The sequence below is a fragment of the Canis lupus genome, chromosome 20 (assembly GCF_048164855.1).
Source record: "Canis lupus baileyi chromosome 20, mCanLup2.hap1, whole genome shotgun sequence".
Taxonomy (NCBI): Eukaryota; Metazoa; Chordata; class Mammalia; order Carnivora; family Canidae; genus Canis; species Canis lupus.
In genome coordinates, this window is record NC_132857.1 from 49,528,913 (window position 1) to 49,553,350 (window position 24,438).

Consider the following 24,438-nt stretch of genomic DNA (forward strand, 5'->3'; position numbering starts at 1 on the left):
GATTGATTGACTGACTTTAGAGAGAGAGAGAGCAAGAGAACATGAGCAGGAAGTGGCAGAGGGGAAGGGAGAAAGAATCTCAAGCCAACTCCATGCTGCATGCCAAGCCCCACGGGGGCTCAATTCCAGAACCTGAGATCAGACCTGAGCCAAAACCAAAAGTGAGACACATCTGACCTCACCACCCAAGAGCCCCTTCTTGTTCAGTTTTAAAGGAACGCCATATAATAAGTTGTCATTAATTACATTTTACAAACACAAAAATTCAGTTTTGGAGAAAATATATGACTTGTTCATGGTTACTCTGTTAGGAAGTAGCAGAAGCTGGAGCCTGGATACAAAGCAAAATCTTTGACTTCAGGGCTACTCTATATTCCATTGTAACTCTTATGCCATTATTACACAAGATATACCAGAATTTAATACCTTTCATTTTTTGTCACTTAGAATACACCATTGCGTAGTGCAAGCTGCCTTTCACCTCCCTGCATCTCATTCTCAAATCCTGGATTATTTTTCATAGCATGCTAAGACAATTCTAGAGTTTAATAATTGTAATAAACCCTTGAAGAAACTAGTAGTAATAAGATATTTCCAAAGGTAAAAATTATATTATTTCTGATATGTATTTACTACTACGTAGTTTTACTGTGTTCTTCTTTAAAAATTGATTGTATATATATATTAACTCTAATTCAGCTGAAATCGTTAAATAACGGAATGCATACATGTTAGCATAAAAAATATATTATAAAGTTAATATAAAACTTTATATTTAACTGTTATATATTTTGCCTTAATTACAATAGTCAGATGTCCTAAATGTAAACAAATGTCTTTTTCTGATTAAGTTGATTCACATAATTGATTAATTCTGTGCAAAGATGAGGAGAGAAAAAGGGAGAAAGAAAGAAATCTTGATATATATTAAAGTATTAACACTTATTTTTACTTTACAATATTTTCTGGGCTAAAGTAAAATAATACCATTCAATAAGGTTTATAAAAAGATGCATAAATAATAATTAAATAAAGATATATATTTTAATAAAAACAGATTAGGTTCCTAAATTCTTTGCTTTATTCTATTATATTATAATTTTTAGACCAAAGTATTACACTTCAAGAACTTTAGATCACAAATATGTCTTAATGGTTCCAAAGAGTTTTCTTTTTTTTTTCAAAGAGTTTTCTAATATATTCTGTTTCTGAAAATCAAATATCTGTCCTTTAAAAAGAAAAAAAAGAGATGGTTCAAATATAAAAATTAATTCACAGGGACCTTTCTATAAACAAATATAAAATAGATATGTTCTCTGAAGTGAATATTTCCTATGATTTTAGAGACTCTCATTCTAAATTATTTTTTCTCAAATAATCTATTATTCATCTTCAATTCCATGTGAAAGAGTAATCCTAGATTTAATGTTAGCTGGAAAATAAGAAGCAATATGGTCTGTCTCTTCATATCCTCTGCTAGAAGTGTAATTTGCAAGTAATTTATCAATAGATATTTAATAATTAACAAAAAATAAATTCACTAGAGCATGGGTTGCAAATGCCACTGACTACTATGCTCCTTGTGGGAAAAAAAAATCCATCAATGAATGAAAATACAATTCACATTTTTAGAGTCCTTCCCATTTTAATGATTACTTCATGGCACCACTGTTCTCATTTCCTGTAATTGCTTCCATTTGAAACACAGGCTATATGAGAATCTAAAGGAGTAAAGTATTAATGTACTGAAATCTGACAAGGCTGAATGAGGATTCTTGGACATTCAACACTTTTTCATTGAGTAACAAGTGGTTGGGATATATACACAGTTTGTTTTCTTTTTCAAATACCCCCTTTATCTTTAGTGCATTTTTGTATCAATTAACAGGATGAATTAATTATTTTTAAAGGGACAAAAACAACCTATGGATGCCCACATTGCTCCATGAAACTGAGATTTAGTAACTATATTTTCAGTTACAGATTTTGGCTAAAACAGGCATGTAGAATGTATTTGCCAAGGTCACTGGAGTTAGATCATTTGCATATTTCCCCCAACTGACTCCAGGTGAAAATTACCCGGTTTGTCAAGTGGTGGGTGTCTCCTTCATTACTTCAGAACAATTTATCACAGACACTGTGCTTACCCAAGAACTTTCCTGGTGAGTCTCAAGCACTGGTCTCCTTTTCAATGGATTTTTGAGAGACAAATATCTCAATTTTCACGTGACAGGATTCTTGTGTTACAAAACCAAACAAGCTTAAAATAACTCAAAAAAAAAAAAAAAAAAAGAGCATGATGACCTTATAAGCAGCATGAACCTCAGTGGACTAGGAAAGAGTATATTTAGAGTGGACTTTGGTAGGAAACAACCATTTCCCAAAGATTGTTATTGCTTAATGAGATCCGTGACCACACATCCATTATGTGGGATAAACATGGATCCCTGCTGGTTCCCCAAAGCTTGCTGACAGTTGGTGGTTATGATGTTAACTCACTTTAACACCCTAGAAATGTTTTAATGTCTTTTACTCCTATTTCTATGATATTAGAGCCAAGCTTGAATCCACCATGTAGAAAATATAATAGCAAGATTAAAATAGTATAACTTGGACAGTCTCTAGAGCAGTTCTGTGTTACTACTATAAGCAATGCTTATTTTAGGAGGGCATCTTCTACCGTTTTGGAAAGACAATTTTCATAGTATCTATAAACCAATCAGATACAAGAAATCTTCAACTATTGGCTTACTCTAACAAATAATGTTCCTTTAGTAAAGGAAACCCAAGATCAACAGTGTACATATTTTGCCTACAACTATTCGTTTTTATTGCTTTGTAGGAAAGCAAAATTTAGTAGTTTTGGTTTTAAAAAGACAAAAATAATGAATAAGCATACTTAAAAATTTTCGGATTATTTTGTGTAAAGAGTAGCTCTTCCGACTGAGAAGTAAAACATGCCTATCATGCATTCCTCGCAGTCCCCCTATCCGAAGAGAAAATAATAGCATCAGAAAAGTACGGTGTTAACATTCAAAAATGATATCTGGTGCAGTCGTTTTCAAAAGCTGTATAGAATGATATGTGTCGTATTAAAAGACACAAAGCTAAGCCTTGATTTTTGTCTTCGTTCTGATTTTCTGACAGAAAATCTTTGGCGCACACACTCTGTTAAGAAAGCAAACTACCCTTTATGTAAATTTATCACTTAGAGGCATTAAACATTTACTTGGTATTATACAGTCACATCATTCTTTCTGGGGGAAAAAAAATCAGTATTTTTCAAAAAGTACAGTAATACTTATGGAGCATAAAAGAAACAACAGATGTTCCTCCTGCCCCCACCTATTTATTTTTTAAGGCAAATGCAAAAGCCTTATATGGGTAAAAATAAATAATAAAACCTTGGAAAATTTTTGTTTTTAACCTATAAAAGCAAAAAAAATGCCATTTTAGTACTACCACCAAGATCAGAAAAATATCCTAGATTACCAATAAATTATTCTTCCTATTTCCAGAGAAAATATAGCAAGGGTATCCCCACAGGACACCCAGCATGAACACAAAGTCATGACTTGAAGCACTACCAATAAGTCAGCAAGTTGTGGGAATAGCTCTCTGTTTCAATGTAGTCAAATTTTCATTTTAAACTATTTGAAGAAAAAATAAATTCTATTTCTAGAGACTAACATCAGAAGAGAATATGAGAATTATAGTGAAATTTATTCCTTGACAAGTCTCGTTTCCCCTATTATAAAGTAGTTCATTAACTATCTCTAGAAATTTCTTTTTTTTTTTTTTTTTTTTTAAGATTCATTTATTTTTTTGAGAGAGAGAATGAGCAGTTGGGGGTGGTGGGGGGAGAGGGGAAAGACGGAGAGAGAAACCCAAGAAAGAGAAATGCGTGCTGAGTGAGGAGCCCAACCCAGAGCTCAATCTCATGACCCTGAGATCACAACCTGAAACAAAACCAAGAGTCTGATGCTTAACCAACTGGAACACCCAGGTGCCCCTATTTAGATTTTAGATGATTTCTCTTAGAGATGACTTTAAAACGCCCATCTTAGATCCACTGAGTTATAAAGAACAACATTGTCTGCACATCTTACTATTCAGGAGTTCTTGAATTAACCATAGTAAACTACAGAACTACTTATTTAAGGTCAGTTCTCTTGCTCCTTGCTAACTTTGTACTTAAAATTCCTTAGGTTTAGAAGGTTCCCATCTAGGACGTAATAGCCTACATGACATCTTTGTGCTAATTAGAAAAAGGAATCGCCTCTGGTCAAATGTAAGCCCAGACTAGGGCACAAGCTTGGTAAGCAAAGTGAGATGTGGATGTCACTCCCCCCCACCTCCTCTGCCTCCTCCTTTTGCAGACTCTGCAACAGTCCTGGTCTTGCCTACTATAATTTCCCTGGCTTCTCAGAGTTATTAACTGCCAAAGACAGGCAGCAAACCTATGTAGATAGTAATAAAACATAATAATAACTAGCAGTGATTGTGAGTTGGTGGTTTATATATATCTAATCCTATCTTGTATCTCTTTGAGTTTTGCAAATAAGCAGAAGAGTTTCAAAGAGATTATATATCCTGAGCAATGTGACACAGACAATGTGATAAAGCTTGAACTGGAATCCAAAATGACTGACTTCAAAACTTAATCTCCTAATCTCAACCCCAATGTGGTTTTTTGTTTTGTTTTTTGTTTTAGTTTTTGTGGGGTTTTTGTTGTTGTTGTTTCAATTACAGGGAAGAACTCAAGTGTAGGCTCCTGGATCTGTATGTACTTTTCTCTCCTTATATTGGAGTGGTAGAAAGCACAAGATGATCTTGGGACAAAGAATTTGGAGAGTTTTTAGAGAGTGAGCCTTTTACCTGTGGATAAAGTTTTAACTTTGTTTATTGGAATATTTATAACCTGCTAGAAGGATTTAAAATTGTGTCTTCCGGTTATATCACACCACATGGGGACATATTAAAATAATCAACCACCCAACCGACAGGAAACATTCATCTGTTACAATGGGAATCCTGGGATGAACAGTATTGCTTTCTGCTCATAGAATGAATGTCATTCTTAAGCATTTTCATCATACAAGATCATATGACAGGATACATTACAAAACTAACCATTATTACTACTACCAGTACTAATAAACTTGTATTGATTACCAACTATAAAAGGACACTTTATATGGATTTTCTCAAAACATCAAGACTTTATGGTAGATATCATTGTATTTTATCTATTAAGGAAACTGAGATTTGAAGAGATAAAGAAATTATCAAAGATAAGACAGCTAATAAGTGCAATCTTTTCTTATACAGGGGTACACAATATCACTGCTGAGCATTGCAGCGAAGCCAAAGCTGTAGAACAGTTTCTGTCTTATTGTTTGCATTATTAATTCTACTATGTATATGCATGCCTAATACCACATAAGAAATATCCTGTCCAGAAATATTCGATTGGAATCTAATCTAGCCTGTAGATCTAATATACAATTTATAGAAAACATTGATGATGCAGGACAAATATAAATAACAAGGAAATAAAACACATTCAGAATGCAAGATATTCTATAATTGGCAGAATCTTTTCGAAAGATAGAGGTCATGGAAAAAATAAGATGGGATACTGTTCAGTATAAATGAGAGACAAAATAGCAAAGAGACAAAATGATCTATGATTACCTAGTATTTAAAATGAAAAAAAAAAGATTAAAAAAAACTATAAAATACATTTAAGGGAAAATTAGAGAAATGCAAATAAGCCAGCAAGATCAAAGAGGATGGTAAATGAAGGAAATGATTTTTGTTGGAGGAATCAGGGAAGATGTCATGGGATGAGAGGCATTTATTCAATGTATTCCAAGACATTGCTCTGTGATTTTTCAGCCTATATTGATTTCCTTGCTGTCTATACTCTAGCCCTAACAATAGTATTTTTGAATAAATATTGCTAGGTAACATTATCTAAATGTTTCTTATATGTAAGCCTCTTCTCTCCAGGATTTCCTCTTCCATTTTTCTAATGGGCTCTGCAATGCTCAGGACAAGCCTACATCATTGACACTCAAGTACACTGAGGCAACAGGATCTACAGGTCCTCCCCTAGCATTGAGTATATTAACACAAAACAATATGTACCGCAATAAAACTCCAGTGTAATTTAAAGGATTAAACGATTCTTTCAAATTAGTTGTAGCTCCATGCTCTTTTTTGCAAAATTCAATCAAACTAGATGCTAATAAAAATAAGTTTGCCATTAGCCAGCAGGGGGAAGAAAGATCCTTCAGTGGTTACAGAATACAGCTTCGACACATCTTGGTGAGGTGGGAGTCTTTATGCATTATTCTCCTTATTTTACCAGGCAGGAAGTAGACACAGAGAGAGGCTAAGTGACTTGCCCAAGGACAAAGAGTGAGTCAGATGCAGAGCTGGGAATTGAGCCCACTTCTCCCGGTTCCCAGTGTACAGCTTTTCTCAGCAAGCCATAATGCCTTTCAGATGGATCATTTCCTAAAATGTATTAAGTTGTTAAAAATTCAATATGGGTGTTGCATTGCTTTCCAACTAGTTCTGTTTCTCACTACCTTCCTAGAGCTATTATCAGAACCTAAACTGATGGTTGGATCAATAATCTCACATCTATGTTTTTTTAGACAACATGTCATTAAAACTGGATATATCCAAGCACCTAACATGAATCAGAGCCTTTGGAGAGTGAGGTTGTATTTGGCTCTTTTGGCAGGTGGGGGGGAGGATCCTACAGTGAGGAGGAAAAAAATTGCAGCTCTAAGTGAGGAGAAACTGGATATTATCAGGAAGAACAAGACCTCATCAATCACCAGAAAGGCTTAAAAACAAACAAACTCTAGCAATATGATGTTCATAGGGGCACTTTTAAGGAAGAAAAGTAAAAACTGCATACATTGAAAAAGTGGAGAGCCTAGGCCTTTTGAGAAGATTCTAGACATTTGTTTTTATGCAAAGCTATTTTTCATTAGCTGGAATTTTACCCATTGGTTCACTGGTTCATCTTACTCATGAATCATGGGCAGGGACTATCTTTTTTAATTACAAGACATTCAAACTGTGCTCCTATTGTGCTAACTAAACCAGAAATGCTAAGTGGGCCAGATATTAACACCCTACACATGTCTTCTGACTTGATTATTGGAAATATCACCAACTCATGACTGTGCCCTTTACTAAAAAATCCAAACTCAATTATAGAATCTCTTTCTTCTTTTTAAGATTTTATTTATTTATTCATTAGAGACATAGGCAGAGACAGGCAGAGGGAGAAGCAGGCTCCATGCAGAGAGCCTGATGCAGGACCAGATCCCGGGACTCCAGAATCATGCCATGAGCTGAAAGTAGACGCTCAACCTCTGAGCCACCCAGGCGTCCCTAGAATCTCTTTTAATACAGCAACCTGAATAACTACCAATCAGTCAAGATTTGTCCAAAAGATCAAACCCATTCACTATCTCTGGCATATGCTTTTCTATTCACTACCCATCCAAAAGGATACAAAATCCCTATAGGCCCATGGCCTCACCTGCCAAATCTAAATAATTTTAGATCAAATTATTTCAAAATAAAAAGTTTCATTTAAAAAACTGATTCAAATACTTAGTTTAGATATACTAATTCTTATGTCAACACAGGTATGAAATCTAAAGACAATGCATTGAAATAGAATACACACGTGGCTCTTGGTAAGTCACAGCTTTGCCAAAGAAAAGAGAGGATTAAACACAAATCTACATGTGATCCCACCTGTGTCTCAGAATAAGCATTTGTCTACCCATTGGGATCATATCTCTGCCATCTTCGCTATATTTTTCTTCTCCCTTTTACTCTCTTCTTTTCAGTCCACATCCTCTCCTCTGATTCTGCCTTTTTGTCTCAACGGAGAGAGGAAGTTTTGAAGGCATAGATGTAGGACCGTTGAAACTCATCTTTGGTATCCTTCCTCCCAAAGCCATGACCTATAACAATTATGCACTCCAAATTTCAAGGCATTATGCTCAGCTTTCCAAGGCCACCTTTTGTTTGCAATACACCTAGTAAAATGTCTTTTTTTTTTTTTTGTAAAATGTCTTTTCACTGTGACCCAGTCCAACCCAATGCTGATGCCTACAACTGCAGGACTCCATCGTAGGTTACAGGCTTTCAGCTTGGGTGTTCGATTCATCAATTTGTGTTTTTGGCCCCTACAACATTTTTGTTGTTGTTGTTGTGTGTGTGTGTTTTGTTTTTCATCTTGATGGGGCAATATTTAAAACTTAAGGCATTGTGTGTAAAAATCCAGATTCTGGGCCACTCTTAAACTATTTAAAGGTCTGGCAACCCTTGGCTCACATTCACCCAACACACAATTTGCTCCAGCTAAAGGTCAGCTGCTCCTTCGGACAGTGTGGGGTTCTCTAATTTACATGTGACCCGGGCCACCTTCTGACTAGCCCAGGTGCTGCATGTATTTGTATTTGTAAAACTCACTCTATATCTTGCCCTTTAATTCATAAAGTTCAGTCAAATATGTCTGAGTGCCATTACTTAGCATGATGAGCAATGAGGTCTCAGCAGCCTTTTCTCTGAGTAGAGATTTCAGAAGCCATAGGTGATCTATTTCTATGTAACTATAGAAGAAATGTGGCCTATCAGTTGCTCTCACCTGCAGAAGGGAGAGAAGAGGGCAGGATTGCTGCTTCAGGTTTCTTTATATGATTTCCTGCCTTTTAAGAAAATGTTATTATTGTATATTGAGTTCAATACTCACATGGTGACTTTCAAGCGAGAGTTTGAGACTTGGCGATAGAGCTATTACTGCTGCATTTCACACGAAAAAGAGTTTTACTAATCCTCTTTGGCATTCATCTCTAAATCTTGGTGAACTCAAGTAGCTTCAATCTCTGAAAGTTTATTTTTGACTTAAGTGATTTTCCTGCTATTGCTAGATTTTTTCAGGTGTCTCGCCAGCTTAACTGTTATCTGAATAAAAGCTTTGTTTATTTTCCTTGGCTCTTTATAGCAGGTTTAAGTCTGTTCCAAGGGGTCACAACATTTCCTGCCCAATGCCTTTTATTCTAAGCATGCAGTCAGTAATTATTTTTTACTTTACCTAAAATATAAATAACTCCCTTATACTCATTTTGAACTTTTTCCCATAGTGCTTTCCTTATGAAAGGGGGGGGAAAAAAGCCCTTCAACAGACCTCCGTGTGATGTGAGCAGAGTTCTAGTCAGGGAGCATAAATCATGCCTCATACTCACAAATATACAAGTAACCCTTCCCCTTCCTGCTGTTTTCAATTACTCAGATTAATTTCTTTCCAAACTTTTTGGCACCCCTCTGCTAAAGTACACAGCAAACAAATTTACGGTGAGTCCCAAATTAAATATTAATGCAAAATCTTTCAGCCTCAAATTTCATTTGGTTCAGTCTCTCGAAAATTCAATAAAATTTTGGTGTTTATTTCATATTTAACTTATTTCTAGGCAAAATGTTGATTTTACTACTGAAATTCTGGGGTCAAATTATTAAAGGGGATTTTGACAATGGGAATGAAAAATCGACTGAACTTAAAATCATACATAAATTCGATTTCTGCTCATGCATTTAGCAAATGTCTACAAACCTACATGCAAGCTATTTACAAAACAAATAAATTGGTTGAGATCTTTTGTTTCAATATCTTGTTGTTGTTGTTGTTGTTTCAATACCTTATTTCTAAAACTTTAAATGCCAAAGCTTTGGCTCTCTTTTAACCTAATGTCTTTAGTATAGGTCTTCCCTTTTTTTTTTTTTTTTAAGATTTTATTTATTTATTCATGAGAGACACAGAGAGGGAGAGAGAGAGAGAGAGAGAGAGAGAGAGAGAGGCACACACACAGATAGAGGGAGAAGCAGGGAGCCCGATGTGGGACTCGATCCCAGGTCTCCAGGATCAGGCCCTGGACTGAATGAAGGTGGGGCTAAACCACTGAGCCACCCAGGCTGCCCTGTCTTCCCTTCTTTAATCGAAAGATGTATCGTGTTTGGAAACTAAGAAAGCAAGTTATCTTTTTTCAACATTCTATGTAATGATTATGTGGTTTTTCCAAGGTAATTTCTCTGAATGAAATATTTCCCCCACAGTGCTGCTGCGAGAAACATAAGGTAAATAGTGTCAAAAAGGTTGATTATTCCCAGTTCCTTTTCTGGTTCTAGATGACCTGTATAACTGAAAAAGAAACTGGGTGAGAATATTTGGGGGGCTAAGTTCATACTTTGGAATGCAGATTTGAATATGATATTTTAAAACCAATCTTTGACTTCTTCTCAAGGTAGGTAACAGGAAAGAGAGGCGAAAAAGGAAAAGAACAACAACAAAAAAAAATCAATAGAATCAAATCCTGAAACAATCTTTAAATAACTCAGGGTACAGAGTAATTCACTCAGTTTCATATTAACAGTATTTCCTTCAAACGCTGTATTTCCTTTCTTTATTCTCACAAACCTCTGGGCTCTGATATTTTTTTCCTTTTCCATCACTTTTATAATACCTTTCTCTCTTTCTCTTAACTCTTTCTCCTTTCTTGACCCAACAAGAACTCAATAGACCCAAATGAGTTTGTTTTGTAGCCATAAGCAATCCCTCCCTGAAAATCCGAACTTGAACAATTGTTAAACTAGTGTTTCATTGCTTGTCCTGGTTTTTGTTGTTTCGTTGTTTCTTTCTCTAGTCTATAAATCACACTGAATGGTACATAGTAGTTACTGTAACAGTTATTCAATGACTGTGTGGATAAACACGGAATAATCCAAGGGCCCTGATTGACAAAGAAAAATACCCACTAGGCCATAAGTGCTTACCCAGTAGATTTTCCACTACTTACTGTCACTAACCCCGTTCCTTTCTACAGCTTTCTGGGAATTTTCAGGCAGGGTAATGAGTATGGCCCATAGCGGTACCCTTAACAATTTCTTCTCTTTAATCAAACATCCATTAGTGGGAACTTGACTATCAGCACAAATTCTTCTCAATCATGTCAAGAATTTGGGGACAATGAAAATGGATTCTTCCTTGAAAACTCTGGGCATTTCAAGAAAAAAAATTGCACAAATGCATCTTCATCACATGGGGCAAGGCCTATTCCTTCTGCTGTTATATATTCATTTAGATTAGTAGAAATAACAGAAAAGAAATAATCACTGCCATATTTACTAGTGCTTGGAATATCACTAAATGCATTATTTTAACTCAACCCCCAAAGAATACTATAAATCCGACTCTACTAATTCCTTTCTGCAGACATAGTGTGGGAAAATATGGGGTAATGGGGAAGATGGTATTAGTAATTCTGAAATATAAGGGAAAGGTAGTAAGGCAAGCAATACTGCATGGTCCACATGAGACCATCACATGCTTTACGCTAAGAAACATGTTTCATGAAACTTAATAAAAGGTGCTGCAAAAAGGAATGCATTCATCTTTAAATAACCTTCCGTGTTAACCTTTACCTTCAAAGATAATAGTTTGAGGCTGTATTTTACGCCTTATCCTCTCAATATGTTGACTGGTGCCGCATTCAATGTTATAGAAAATCTTCCTAAATTAAAGATATGAATTGCTCCTCTGCCTGGTCCTCATCTACACTGTCATCTCCTCATGTAAGCCACCAACATCTCTCTCCAGGACAATTGTGACAACACTTTAACTGGATTACTGTATCCCTCTTATCCTCCTTCACTCAGCAGCAATAAGCATGAACTCTAAAAAATTAAGTTGTGTCCTATCACCTCTGATTAAACATCAAAATGCTGCTTGTTGTAATAAGAAAACCCAAATGTCTCACTTTGATCTGCATGGTCCTGTGTGACCTGTTCTGGCTTTATCATAAATATGCCCTTTCCTACTTGTCCTCTTTCCCAAACACACACAGTTCATATCAAACACACAGACTTTCTTTCTCTCTCTAAAATACCAAATTCTTGACTCCTTCTCAAGGGTTTGCATGGAAAGCTTCTCCTTCAGAACTACTCATACTTGTTCCCTTTCATTGTCTGCTGTCTCAGCAAATAGGTCATCCTTCTCAAAAGGCCTTCTGTGATTACAACCACCCATCACTCTCTTGATTACATTATTTTGTGTTTCTTCTTAGAACAAAATATTGTTTGTTTGCTGATTGTCTCCTCCTACACTAAAATGTAAGCTAAATCAAACCAGGTACATTGTCTAACTTGCTCAGTTGCCTCATTCCCAATATCTAGAACACTACCCACCACATATTTGTTCTACTTTGTTAAATGAGTGGATATATAAGTGAATGACCACCTGCCACATGGATTGCTTTTGAGAATCGTGTGATTTCAGTAGGGGAAAAAAGAAACTTAAAAAGAAAAAAGAAAAAGAAAAAAGAAAGTGTCCTGAGAATGTACGGGATTTCTGGTTTTATAGTGCAATACAGGATATAATGTGTCTTCACATACATTATCTTCCATGCTCTCAGGGAAGGTATAGGGGACACCACTATGCCTCTTTTACGGAGTTGGTTAGATTGGTTTTCTGTAAAACTCTGGTGGTGTTTTCATAGGCATTCAGATTAAAACACACGTAAGAGAAAACCCTCATGCTCTCCAGAATTTTATGTTCTCCCAACAATGATAGCAAGCAAGAAGAGTGGGAAAAGGGCTAAGGCTTTGGTTCTTATCCCTATCGGGATTAATTTCAAAATAGTTGACAATATCCTTAACAAGCACAAATAGGAAGAAAGCAAGTCCTAGTAGGGGAAAGAACTATATTCAAGGATGGACAAATCCAGAATGTTTAAATTCTAATTTCTATCTATTCTTAATGTTAGCCAATGTTGGATTAAATCAACATATTTTCCCCCAAGTAAGATGTGTATGCCACTAGCATTACACACCATCAACATGGTGCTGGTGAACTGCTAGCCTTTTTGTTAAGTGACAACAATACCAGGATTCAGCAAAAGGGCCTGAATTCTGAGTTAGTAATTCTACCTCTAAATCTTAGTTGTTGTTTTTTTTTTAAACGCAATCTGAGAAATATGAATGCCCAGTAGGTACGATCATAATATTTTCACCTGATAAGGCAAAAATCTCACCCATGAGCTGGCATCGTTATCACTGTACTTTCAAGAGCTTAATTATGAGAAAATGCCTTAAAAATTAATAGAGTTGAATAAAGTGGAATATTTTAATAAAGCATACTTACTATTTTAACATTTTCATGCCAATAAAATATAACATTAAAAGCTTTAGGAAATGCACACAAGGTCTTAGATATTCTAAAAATCAAATCTTTTTAAAATTTCTAGAATGTATATTTTAGCAAAAGTCTGAGGTTCCTAATTGCCTCAGTTACTTAGTCTGTGTGGATGGAAGTTTCAATAAATCCTTACTATCTATGCACTCTTTCAGCATCTTTGTCCTTCTCCTCATATATCCTAATTTTTTAAAGAAAACAGACCATTTATAAACCCATTTCTGTTATAAGCTTTATATCTACACAGTTTTTCTTTCTCACAAATATCTTAAAATACCCTTGGAACACTCAAAGCAAGCAACCATAACTAAGTTTCACTTCTCCTCTTCTCCCCATCCCCATTTTTAGCTATCGTTTTTTCATTTTAAGAAGGGCTAAGATGATAAATTGTCATTAAAGAAAAACTCAGTGGTAGAAAAATTCTTAAGGAATTATGTATTCATATTTCTAAAGTTAAGCTGTCTTGGAAGTCTTGAAGGATGTCAATGCAATGTGGAAAAGTTAGGAAGGAATGTCCTATTGATTGTAAGAATAAAACAAGAGACGATCTGTGGTACCTTGATCTTACCTAAAGAAGAAACGTATTCTTTCGAGTAAAATGAGGTCGTGTTTCAACAATACCTGTCTTTGGTCTGAAGGCTAAGCCAGCCAGGACAATGAGGTGCACGCATCTCAGGAAGAGATGTCTGACTGTTAATAAGAATGCATTGTGAGATAAAATGTAATGCCGGCATCTTAGCAAGGCAACAGGCTCTATCTTCTTCAATTTTTTTTTCTTTTTTCTCTTACTTAATAAAGTTAGAAGAAATCTCATATAAAAAGGTACTTTCTCAACTCGTTTTCTATAAAGGATATAGTTATAATATTAGTCATGTATAATGGAAACTTTCATATGTACATGATTATATTTGAGAAAAATGAGATTAAACAGATGACTGTACAGTAAGAGTATATTAATCAAAATTACTTTTCATTGTTTCTATAGGTAAAGACACCTTGGACAAGTGTTGCATATCTACTACTATCCTGGAATATTTGAGAAACCCCAAATATATCATTCAACAAATATGAGGGCAGAGTCATTGAACAATGTAAGTAACATATCGTTATCAACTTAAGCATTAGCCTTTTGCCAAGGTGATACCTATAGGAATCCGACCTACCAGGAAATCAACAGCAAATGAATGGGTCCATTTATTTAACTACACCATTGCATTTTTTAACCATATTTGGACATCTAACTGCAGACTGAAACTAAGTTAATGTGACTGCATAAGAAAAGTTATTATAGTCATATTTATAAACACATTAAATCCTGTTGTCCATTTTATCATTGGAATGATTTCTACTCTATATCCTGTGTCAAAATAAAGTCTTAACTTTGAAACAATATTTAGGAATATATTTTAATTTTTAAAAATATTTTACATAATAAGAAAAATAAATTCAGTTAATAAAACCAATAAAAAATAAATTTCTAATTTCATTCAATAAACTAATTATCTGAGTATGAATGAATTCAGAGCATATATTTATTTGCATTCTAATAGGGTTTTAGATTCTTATGCTTACCTATGATAAAAATATATGTTACTTTAAATACCCCTATTATGACAGGGATACTGGCAAAGGTACACATTACTGACTCTACAAAGTATAGAAGGTAAGTGTCATGCATAAGCCTTTTAGGGAAATATATTGTTATTGTTATTTTTCCATAAAATTCAACTTTAGGCTTTTAATGCAAGATCAGTTCTACTATTTTACCACATCTGACTGGCTACTATCTAAAACTTGGATTCCCATTTAGTTACGAGTCAGTTTCATCAATTAGTTTAGTCAGGAAGCTCAGTCAAAATAATTGGGTTTGTATAAAGATAGCCTAAATCAATAGGATGGAATGAGAGAGAGAGACAGAAACTATATTTTTGGTATCACTGAATTCAGAACAGAGCAATAAATAATACATATTTTCTAACTTGGCCTTGTAGTTATGCTGGGGGTGGGGGAGAAAGGAGGCCACCAAATCATTTATGAGGAGGAAATAAAGATCTAAAATTGTGAAGGCAGCTTACAGCAGAAAAACCTAATAGAAATATATATATATATTTATTATATATATAATTTATATATATATAAATTTTGGAGGTCTAAGCTTACTCATTCTGATGAGATGCAAAAGCCTTTATTCCTCTTTCTATAACACAGAGGGTTCAGATGTACTTGGAGAAATTGACATTTTATTCAAATGAGACAGCACAAAATATTGAGAACAGTGATTAAATATTATGGCAAGCACAATTCTTTTCGTAAGCAAGTGAGGTAGGTACACTCATTGGCACATATGGGTTAATCCAAAAATAACTTTAAAAGCTCTAATTTTTAGAGATATGTTCATAGTTTTGTATATAATATTTAAATAATAGAACCTTTTTTTTTTTTTAATCACCCCAAGGAACTAACAAGCTCTAAAGATCTCCATCCTAAAGAAAACAACTGGAAAATGTCCCCTGAAGCGTGTAGGCCATTAGATTTGTGATTGGTATGTGGCAATATCATCCCTATGCATCTAGGTAATGGGTTTTTATATATAGGTAAATTTGGAGAATAAGAATCGTGAAATGTAAAAAAGAGGACTGAAAAGTATCCTACCACTTTTCTGATTGTGTCCTTCCTCCACACCAAAAAAACAAACAACAAAACATTTCGCTCTTTGTAATCTCTCTGCATCAAGGTAGTTTTTTGTCATTATTCTTAGTTTAAGTATGGGGACCCAGATTTCTTCTAGGTAGTTTTTGAACTGCTAGAATAAACATGACTATTTCCTGACAGAAGTTTGGTCCAATATGTATTCTGGTTAACTCTAAGTACTCAACCTTTAACTTTAGTTTTGTTTAGCGTTCCAGCTACTAAAAACATTGTTTCAAATTATAAGCATGAAGGGCATCATAATTATAGGTATTTCAAAAACAAATCCATTTTAACATTTATATCTCCTCCACTGCCAGACTTTGTTAGTAACGTGGAAATTCATCATTAGAATATTGTATGTTAAGAGTTGAAAAATAACTCTTAAAGTTTTTCCATTTCATATTTTCATTTTTCAAGGAGGCAATATCACAAAGACATTTTCTGGAATTTGGAAAAAAAAGTTTCACATAAAAATATCTATCTCCGATTTTCAGGCTAGAGCGATGTTTTTATTTTTTAATTTTTTTAAGATTTTATTTATTTATTCATGAGAGAGACACAGAGAGAGAGAGAGAGGCAGAGACACAGGCAGAGGGAGAAGCAGGCTCCATGCAGTGAGCCCCGATGTGGGAATTGATCCCGGGACTCTGGGATCATGCCCTGGGCCAAGGCAGGTGCTCAACCGCTGAGCCACCCAGGTGATGTTTTTAAAGGATGTTTGTGCCAAGGCAGGCATTTTAAAGAAGATACACATATATAATCTTTAAAGAAGATTTTAAATATATATGTTATATAATTTATATTATGTATATAGTAAGTGGGTTGCGCTCATTGCTAAATTAGTTTAATGACATCATGTTGGTATAATCATGTTTAACTTTTAGCATTAATTCTACTTTCTTTGAATGCATCTATCTAAAATGAAGACAAGTGTTTCCTTTGTACAAGAATTGTTTTGACAGACAGCCACAGAAGATAGAGAAATCTTTCAATACATCTGGCTGGTACTTTTTACTATCCCAAATCCCTATTACTAGGAAGGAATTGAAGAAAGGGAAGTGTACGTTTCATATAAGATGTAAAAATTAATAGTGGAATCATGAAAACAAATCGATCATAGTAATATATAGAATGGAGGGAAGATACAGAGACCCCTCACCATTGCAATCACTGTAGAAGACCAAATCCTATTCAGTCCAGGTAACTTTAAATGGAGCCTATCTTTATGGTATACCCAAGGCTCTGAAAAGAAAATGACAAGGCAAATAGTAAGAAATCAATGTCCTGGAACCAATACACTTGCAAACAAAAAATTTCTGCATGTCTCCACCGTGAATGACAAGTAGTATTTAGAAAGTATTACCATAGTTAAGAATATGTTCACCATATCACTCATCCCCCCACTCTTTCTAAGAAGATAGACTTCCTTCACTTCCACTTTAAAAAAAAAAAATCACTTCCATCTTAATAATCCTAGCATTCTTAACACTTGAATTTTCTGTAATATTTGCATGCATCTCCCCATTCTTTCTCCCCATTCTTCAGGGTTTAATTATATCCACCCTCACACCGACGGAAGTTTCTTTAAATTATTTTAATACTGCAAGCATTTTCAGAGGATATTTGTTAGGAAATGAGAAGAAGATAATTATTTTTTAGAAGTATTATTTTGTCTAAAGATACTTTCATCTCTTCTTTAGGAAATACTAATTTGGATTTAGTCTTTTCCTAAATTTATCATTTGGGTCCCCCCCCCCACTTTTCTTTCCCTCACTTACTCTATTCAGTGCAACTCACATTCTTTCTCTTGTTTTAACACACTGAAATTGTTCTTTGCTTCCACTGTCTCCTTCCATTCTTACCAGTTTTAATTTAAGCTTGAGAAAAGAGAAAGAAGAAATCTTGAAGATTACAAAGACTTCTTCAAAACAAAACTTTTACGTTTGTGGAATACAAAGAAACGTGGATTGCAGTTCATTCTTCTTTGAGGGGAGGAAGATTAAAATTGTGACATACACATGATTGCCATTTTTAGATGGCTTCATAGACATATATATTTAACTGGCTATAACAACATGAACTTTGATTATTTGAAAATATGTTTCCCCATCTTATCAGACTCAGGAACTTAAAAGAGATTAGTTTTAGGTTTCTCAATCCCCTTTATTTTCAGAAAATCTGACAATTTAAAATACACTTCCTTTTAAGTCTTAATCCTTATCAAGCAATACTTTGATATGATATGACATTGTTATATGACACATTGGTTGATCCTAAGTGAATATGATTTATCCTTCACGTTTTGCTGTTAAGAGTTACAAAGATGTTTCCTTTTTTAGATGTGATGAAATCTAATAAGAACTGACATGCACATTAGCTTAACTCTGTATCAAAATCAATATAAACCAAGAAAATAAACAACGTGGAATTAGAAGGACAAGTGAATATGTGTAGATTCAATACAAGCATATATGTTAAAGCACTCTCCGTTTTAAAAAAAAAATGGGAGTTTATGCTCATAAACTTACAAAACAAAGAGCAACACAGGTAGAAGGTAATACAACCATTTCTAGCTATTTCCTACAGTTTAAGAAGACACCCATTACCTAAGATATATTTGGAGAACCTGAAAGTGATTTCTCATTTTCTGGCATGAAGCTGGCTCCTGCACTACAAAACACACCTGTGTAATTCACACGCCTATTTTATTCTTCAAGGACAATTGACATAAGCCTGTGCAGAAAGCTACATCTCATTAACCTCTTTCTTGAGTTTATATTCCCATATCGTCTGTTTCAGCATTTCACTGAGGAAAGTTTGTCATAATGCAGCAGCACTTTCTTTTTTAACTTTAAACATGATTTCTCCCCCCCCACCCTTTTTTCCCCCCAACAGGACCCACCCTTTTTACTTTTGATAATGTGAGCTCCTCTCTAACAGTTAGGCAAGTTTTGTTAAATATATATAATAGTGACAAAGTGTTGGTCTACAACTATTTTTACTTGTACTATCTTATAATAGTACTTTTTATCCTGACATGGTGATATATGACACCATTTCAGTTCTAGGAAAAAGTAACAATCCTTTCCCATATGCCCTGTTTATATCTTAGGATGTTCCTCTTCCTCATGGAACTAAATTTGCACCAAATCGCAATCCTTTGAGATACTTAGTTTTCTATCTCAGGAGAAAATCGGAGGTCTATATGTTCTCTTCAGGTATTCATTCTAATCATTGCAGTAACAACTCTCTCCCTCGTAAACACATCCAAAATCACTAAGGACTTAGCTCCAGATGAGGTCAAATTTGCAGAGACCGGGGACTCAGAAAAAGCCCAAGAGCAGGAGTCTGCAGTGCCATTATATCTGGCTGGCTCACAGGGCTGAAAAGCTTCATTCTGCTCATCTGCTCTGGTCCAACTTCAAAGATTCTTCCTAAGAAAGGTTGAGAGCTGATTGTTCCAGATCAAAGACATCATCATTTCAAGTTAGAGCTATGTGCTTCCATTTTATCAGTATAGTTTTCGACTATTCCACACCAACTTCAAGGCAAGTTAAGACAAGTTTAGAAGCTATATGGTTAGGTGGCAATGATATGTTTAAAAGATGATCACTCAGTAAACGTCAGATTTTCTAAAGGAGCTAATATCAGCCTCACTACTGGTAAAGGAAATGTGTGAGCACATTATAAAGCCTGTAATCTGGTTGCCAACAGCAGGTTGGATAGAAACACTACAATTCATTCTCCTGTTCTTTCCTATAATGAAGCAATAATTTTTAGTCAATTCATAATTCGCTTCATATGAACGCAGTCACTAAATCTCCCAATGCAATATTTTGCCTGTTTACTTGACACTGAGATCCAGGATCCTTGCTATGTTTGTTACTTCTCTTTTTTTTTCTTTTTCTAAACATCATTGACAACAACAGCAAACCGAAATATTATCAGTCAGTGTGAACACACACACACACACACACACACCCCTAGATCTAAGATACTCCTGATTTTACTCTAGGGAGTTAACCATTCCAATGCCGGCAGCCCAAATATTCATTTGTCTTTTTTTCTCCCCCCCCCCTTTTTTTTTTCACCCGTGCAACTCTTGTCAAAGATTGTCAAACTTGCACAGGGATCCCTGGGTTTCCAGATCAAAAGTTTACACGATCTAGGTGTATTAACATTCCCACCTCCTGTCTCCTCTGCTCCCCATACGCGTCCCCACTCCAACTTCTTCCACCCATCAAGTATTTGGGGGGAAAAAAGAAAAAAAGAAAAACCAGACAACCAAGCAACTGCAAGACGCCAGGGGTGGGTAAACATCTCTTGGTACCGTGAGCCGGGCCACAGACCTCGGGAATCAAAAAAAAAAAAAGTCAAGTTCCAGCAGGTGCCTGAGGCCAGCAGCTCCCTGGAAGCCTGGCCTCGGGCTGGGGCTGGGGCTGGGGCGCGCGCCCGGAGGGGTCCCCAGGGCCTGGGCGCCGCAGGTCGGGGGCTCCCCGCGAGCGGAGCGCAGGGCACACACCGCCCGGGCGGGGAGCCCGCAGCAGCGCCGAGCCGAGAAGTCTCGGAAAAGCCCATCCTCATCCCAGCGTCTGCAGCGCTTGGCTTGCGCGGGCAAGTCCAAGGGGTCCCAGTGGGGACCTCGCGGGGACCCGGTCCGGGGAGGCGGCCGGGGGCCGGGGGGGCACCGGGCTGGGACGTGGCCCGCCGCCCCGCTCCCCCACCCCCCGCCAGCCAGAGCCCAGGGGCCCCCAGCGCCGAAGTTTCGCGCTCGCTCCGCCGCCGGCATCGCCCCTCCGGAGAGCCGAGGCGGCGACGGGGGAGCCAAGAGCCAGGTGCGCCCTTACCTCGGTCGGCTCCCACAGGCAGCACCTTGGCGACAGGCAGTAATCCCGAGACCGTGAGGACGGCGAGGACAAACTCGGACATCGTGGTCGCCCGGGGAGGAAGCCCGCGTTGCAGACTGCGCCGCGGCGCCCTCGGCCCGGCGGCGGCGGCGGCGGCGGCGGCGGCGGCGGCGGCGGCAGCTCGCGGCCCCGACCCGCGCGGCGTCATTTACAAATGTCACTGGAGAGGCTTCGGCTCGCGGAGCCCGGCCGGTCCGCCTCCTCCTGCCTGGAGCGGGCTGTGGCAGGTGGAGGGATGCGCGCGTGAGACACGGGGAGGGAGAGCGCGAGCGCGAGCGGGAGCGGGAGCGAGAGGGGGTGAGAGCCGGCGAGCGCTCGTGTGTCTTGACTTTTCAATGCAGGGGACGTCTGCTGTTACATCACGCGCGGAGGGGCAGCGAGCGGTGCCCGCGCAGGGGGATGCGCCGGCTCATCCCAGGCCGCCACGCGCCCCTCGTGGTCCGCAGGGACCCCGGCTCGGACCCCGGCTCGGGCATTTCACACGACCGGGAAGCACCGGCGCGAGCCGGCAGCACCGCCCATCGCCTGCGGCCTCGGTCTCCGGGGAGAGGGAAAGTAACTCCGGAGCCGCCTCGGGGGCGAGCTGGGTCCCGAGCCCGCGGGGAGGCTCCTGCATCGGGCTGAGCCAGCCGGCGCCGGGGCAGCTCTGCACCCAAGAGCCGGCTCGGAACCGCGGCTGCGGCGCTCGGTGCTTCCCCGGGCAGAGCAGGCTTGCTCCCTTCCCGCCCTGGGAGCTCCCCTTCCCGGGGAAGGAGGGACGAGCCGAGCAGCCGAGCTTCTCGGAGGCTAATGGTGTCCTCGGCTGCGCGCACGAGCGCGAAGCCTTCTCGATTGCTCCTTTAACTTTTGTGCTGAGTAGCACCTGGGGACAGAGGTGCAAGACGTAGTGACTCAGCAGAAACAAAACCCAAAACAATCCCCAAAGTCATCACCCCTGGCCTGAGAAGAGGCGGATGCAGAGAGGTCCCTGAGCAGGGAATGCAGAGAGGTCCCCAAGCAGGGAATCCTAGAGCAAAGGATTGGCACTTTGCTTGCAGTGCATTTCTCTCTTTTCTCTCTTTAAAAGGGGTCCTCTAACCGTTTTAAACCTGTGTTGAGGGTTTTTCTTTTTTTACTGTTTTTTTTTTCTCTTTCCACATAGTGCGGTTAGAGTTGAAAAACTTTCCCAGACCTTATGAGGCATGACCATGGATCAGTGCAATAATAATAAACAAACAAATAAATAAATAATAAATAAATAAATAAATAAAAAGTTGTTCGTACGGCCACTTGAGTTTTCAAATACAATCACTCAAAAACGCAGAAATCTTAATAGTTGAAGGCATATTTTTTCCCCTTCTAACATCAATAATTCTTGCCCGAGAAGTAAGGTTGAAAAATGTTTCCTATTTGCTTTTTTGAAACTTGAAAGGGGTGTAAAGGAAACTGAGAAACAGGATGACTGAAAGGCAAAGGAAAGATACCATAAAGCGCTCTCTGTGCCATTTACTGGTTGAAACAATACAGATGAATGCCCCGCACTAGGAGCTATTAGCTGTTTATGAGACAAAATTATCCAGAAACGTATTTGGATGCTCCTTAGAAGCCACTAAAATTAGACTGGATCAAAGAACAGAAAGGTGACTCCTAAGGGAAATCGCCAAGAATATGTGAAATTTGCCATATTATACTTACACTGTGATTATAAAATATGCCATATTGTACATTTTAAATTTGACGTTCCCTTGTATACCAAACAGTTTAGTATCTTCAAAAAGAACCGCTTCCACCTTTAAAAGTGCATGTTTTATTTTCTTCTAACGTTGTTAGGTGTGTAATTTCACCTAGTTATTTTAACTGTTTTACAAAAAGATGTACCATATAGGAAATATAGAAAGGCATTTTTTCCTATTTTACTTCATACTAAGAATTCACGAACTTTGAACTAAGTGGCCGAGTTCAAAGAATGTGGGGCTACAGTAGGGTAGGAAGGGTAGATTTAGAATGATACTCAAAGTAACAAATATTTCTTTCTCAAGCGTCCACAGACCTCTGCATTCTATGAAATATTTATTCTTTCATTGGGATGAAGTAAGCAGGTATCTTTCTGACATGATCCCATTCAGTCAACTAGAAGGTCAGCCATTAGGAAATCTATATCCACTTAAGTCTTGGCAATAAAACGAGGAGTGCTCACAAACCATGCTAGGGACATCCAGATTCGGCTTCTTCTATACTATTACCACCAATTACCTCCTATCTCAAAATTGCGAAGAAGAAGAAAGTGGCCAGGAACAGAACACCCAAAGACTCACCATGTACTCACGTTCTATGACTGAAAATCAGTGACTCATTCACTTCTGCAATATATGTAGCAGCCCTGGATTCCACGGTCAACTCTCAAAAGGAAAAAGTATGAAAGATAATCAGAGAAGTGAATACCCGGAAGATTTTGTATTCTACTGTATATTCTAAATATGCTACATTCTAAATATGTAGTGCCTCCTAATAATAAAACTACTAAGTAAATTAGGCGGTGTAACAACCGTATGATCTCTTTTACATCATCCGCTTTGCTTTATAACTGCCCTGAATAGAAGAAAATCAAGGATGCATTGTCCACACATTGTGATCAGAATAATACAGCAAAACAAAATTCCTTTTTAGTGATCACCAATCAATTTGCTATATGTGAATGACACATGACTCAAAATTGTGGTGTAAAATAGTGGTACTAATTGTGGAAGGTTAATTGCTAAGTAATGGGTTAACATACCAAAAAAAAAAAAGTTTAGTGTAAGAATGAAAGGTGATGGCTTGTATTTAGCGTCAACCATGAGTTATTCTATCTATAAAATAAAATTTGGGACTTATTTTAGAAATGTGAATAGATGTTACTAGCAAAGACCTAATAGTATAAAAAGTCTTCTTCACAGTAACTGGGTAGAAGAATGGTATGTTTCAGCGGTCAAATGCACATAACCTATGCATTTGATGCATATCAAGCAGGTTTTTTAAAACAAAATTTTTTAAAACAAAAATCATAATAATGTATAGTTTCATACCACAAAACCATAATAATATGTAATAAACAGATTCAATATTAAAATTAATAGATACACAGTTATTTATAATAGACACATGGTCTAAACTGATATAAGGCCAGTGTCAAAATAAAATTGGATAAAATTATCTCACATCAAATCACTTGCATATTGTAGTTCTTCCTTGAAAATGACCAACTCATCGAAAGAGAGTTTTTATGAGAATCTAATGAGGTCGATAAAGGTATAGACCAAATTAGAGTTTTAAAGTTAAATATTTTTTCCAGGTTTCAAGTGACCATGGAATTGTAAATAACTATCTAAATAAAAGGGAAACATAAGTATAATTTTCTATGAAATACTTTTATTCCTCATTATATATACTTTAGTGTAAAAGAAAATCAATAAAGTATATTATTAGTGAAGAGGGAACAGCAAGAGTTACTGTTCAAATTCTGTTTGTTTCTACGGCCTATTATAATTTCTTCATTCTAATCAGAGTTATTAACACTGACAAGTTAAATAAATTAAT

General features: G+C 37.1%; 1 protein-coding gene across 1 annotated transcript in view; it reads right to left on the bottom strand.

The window, feature by feature from the left end:
• The window catches only part of LRP1B (LDL receptor related protein 1B), a 1,825,680-nt gene extending 1,804,707 nt beyond the window's left edge, over nt 1–20,973 (bottom strand). The window contains exon 1 of the mRNA XM_072789062.1: nt 20,824–20,973. Within this exon, the coding sequence (XP_072645163.1) occupies nt 20,824–20,905 (82 nt within the window). The 5' untranslated portion in view covers nt 20,906–20,973. The remainder of the gene's footprint in view (nt 1–20,823) is intronic.
• Nucleotides 20,974–24,438: the final 3,465 nt, after the last annotated feature.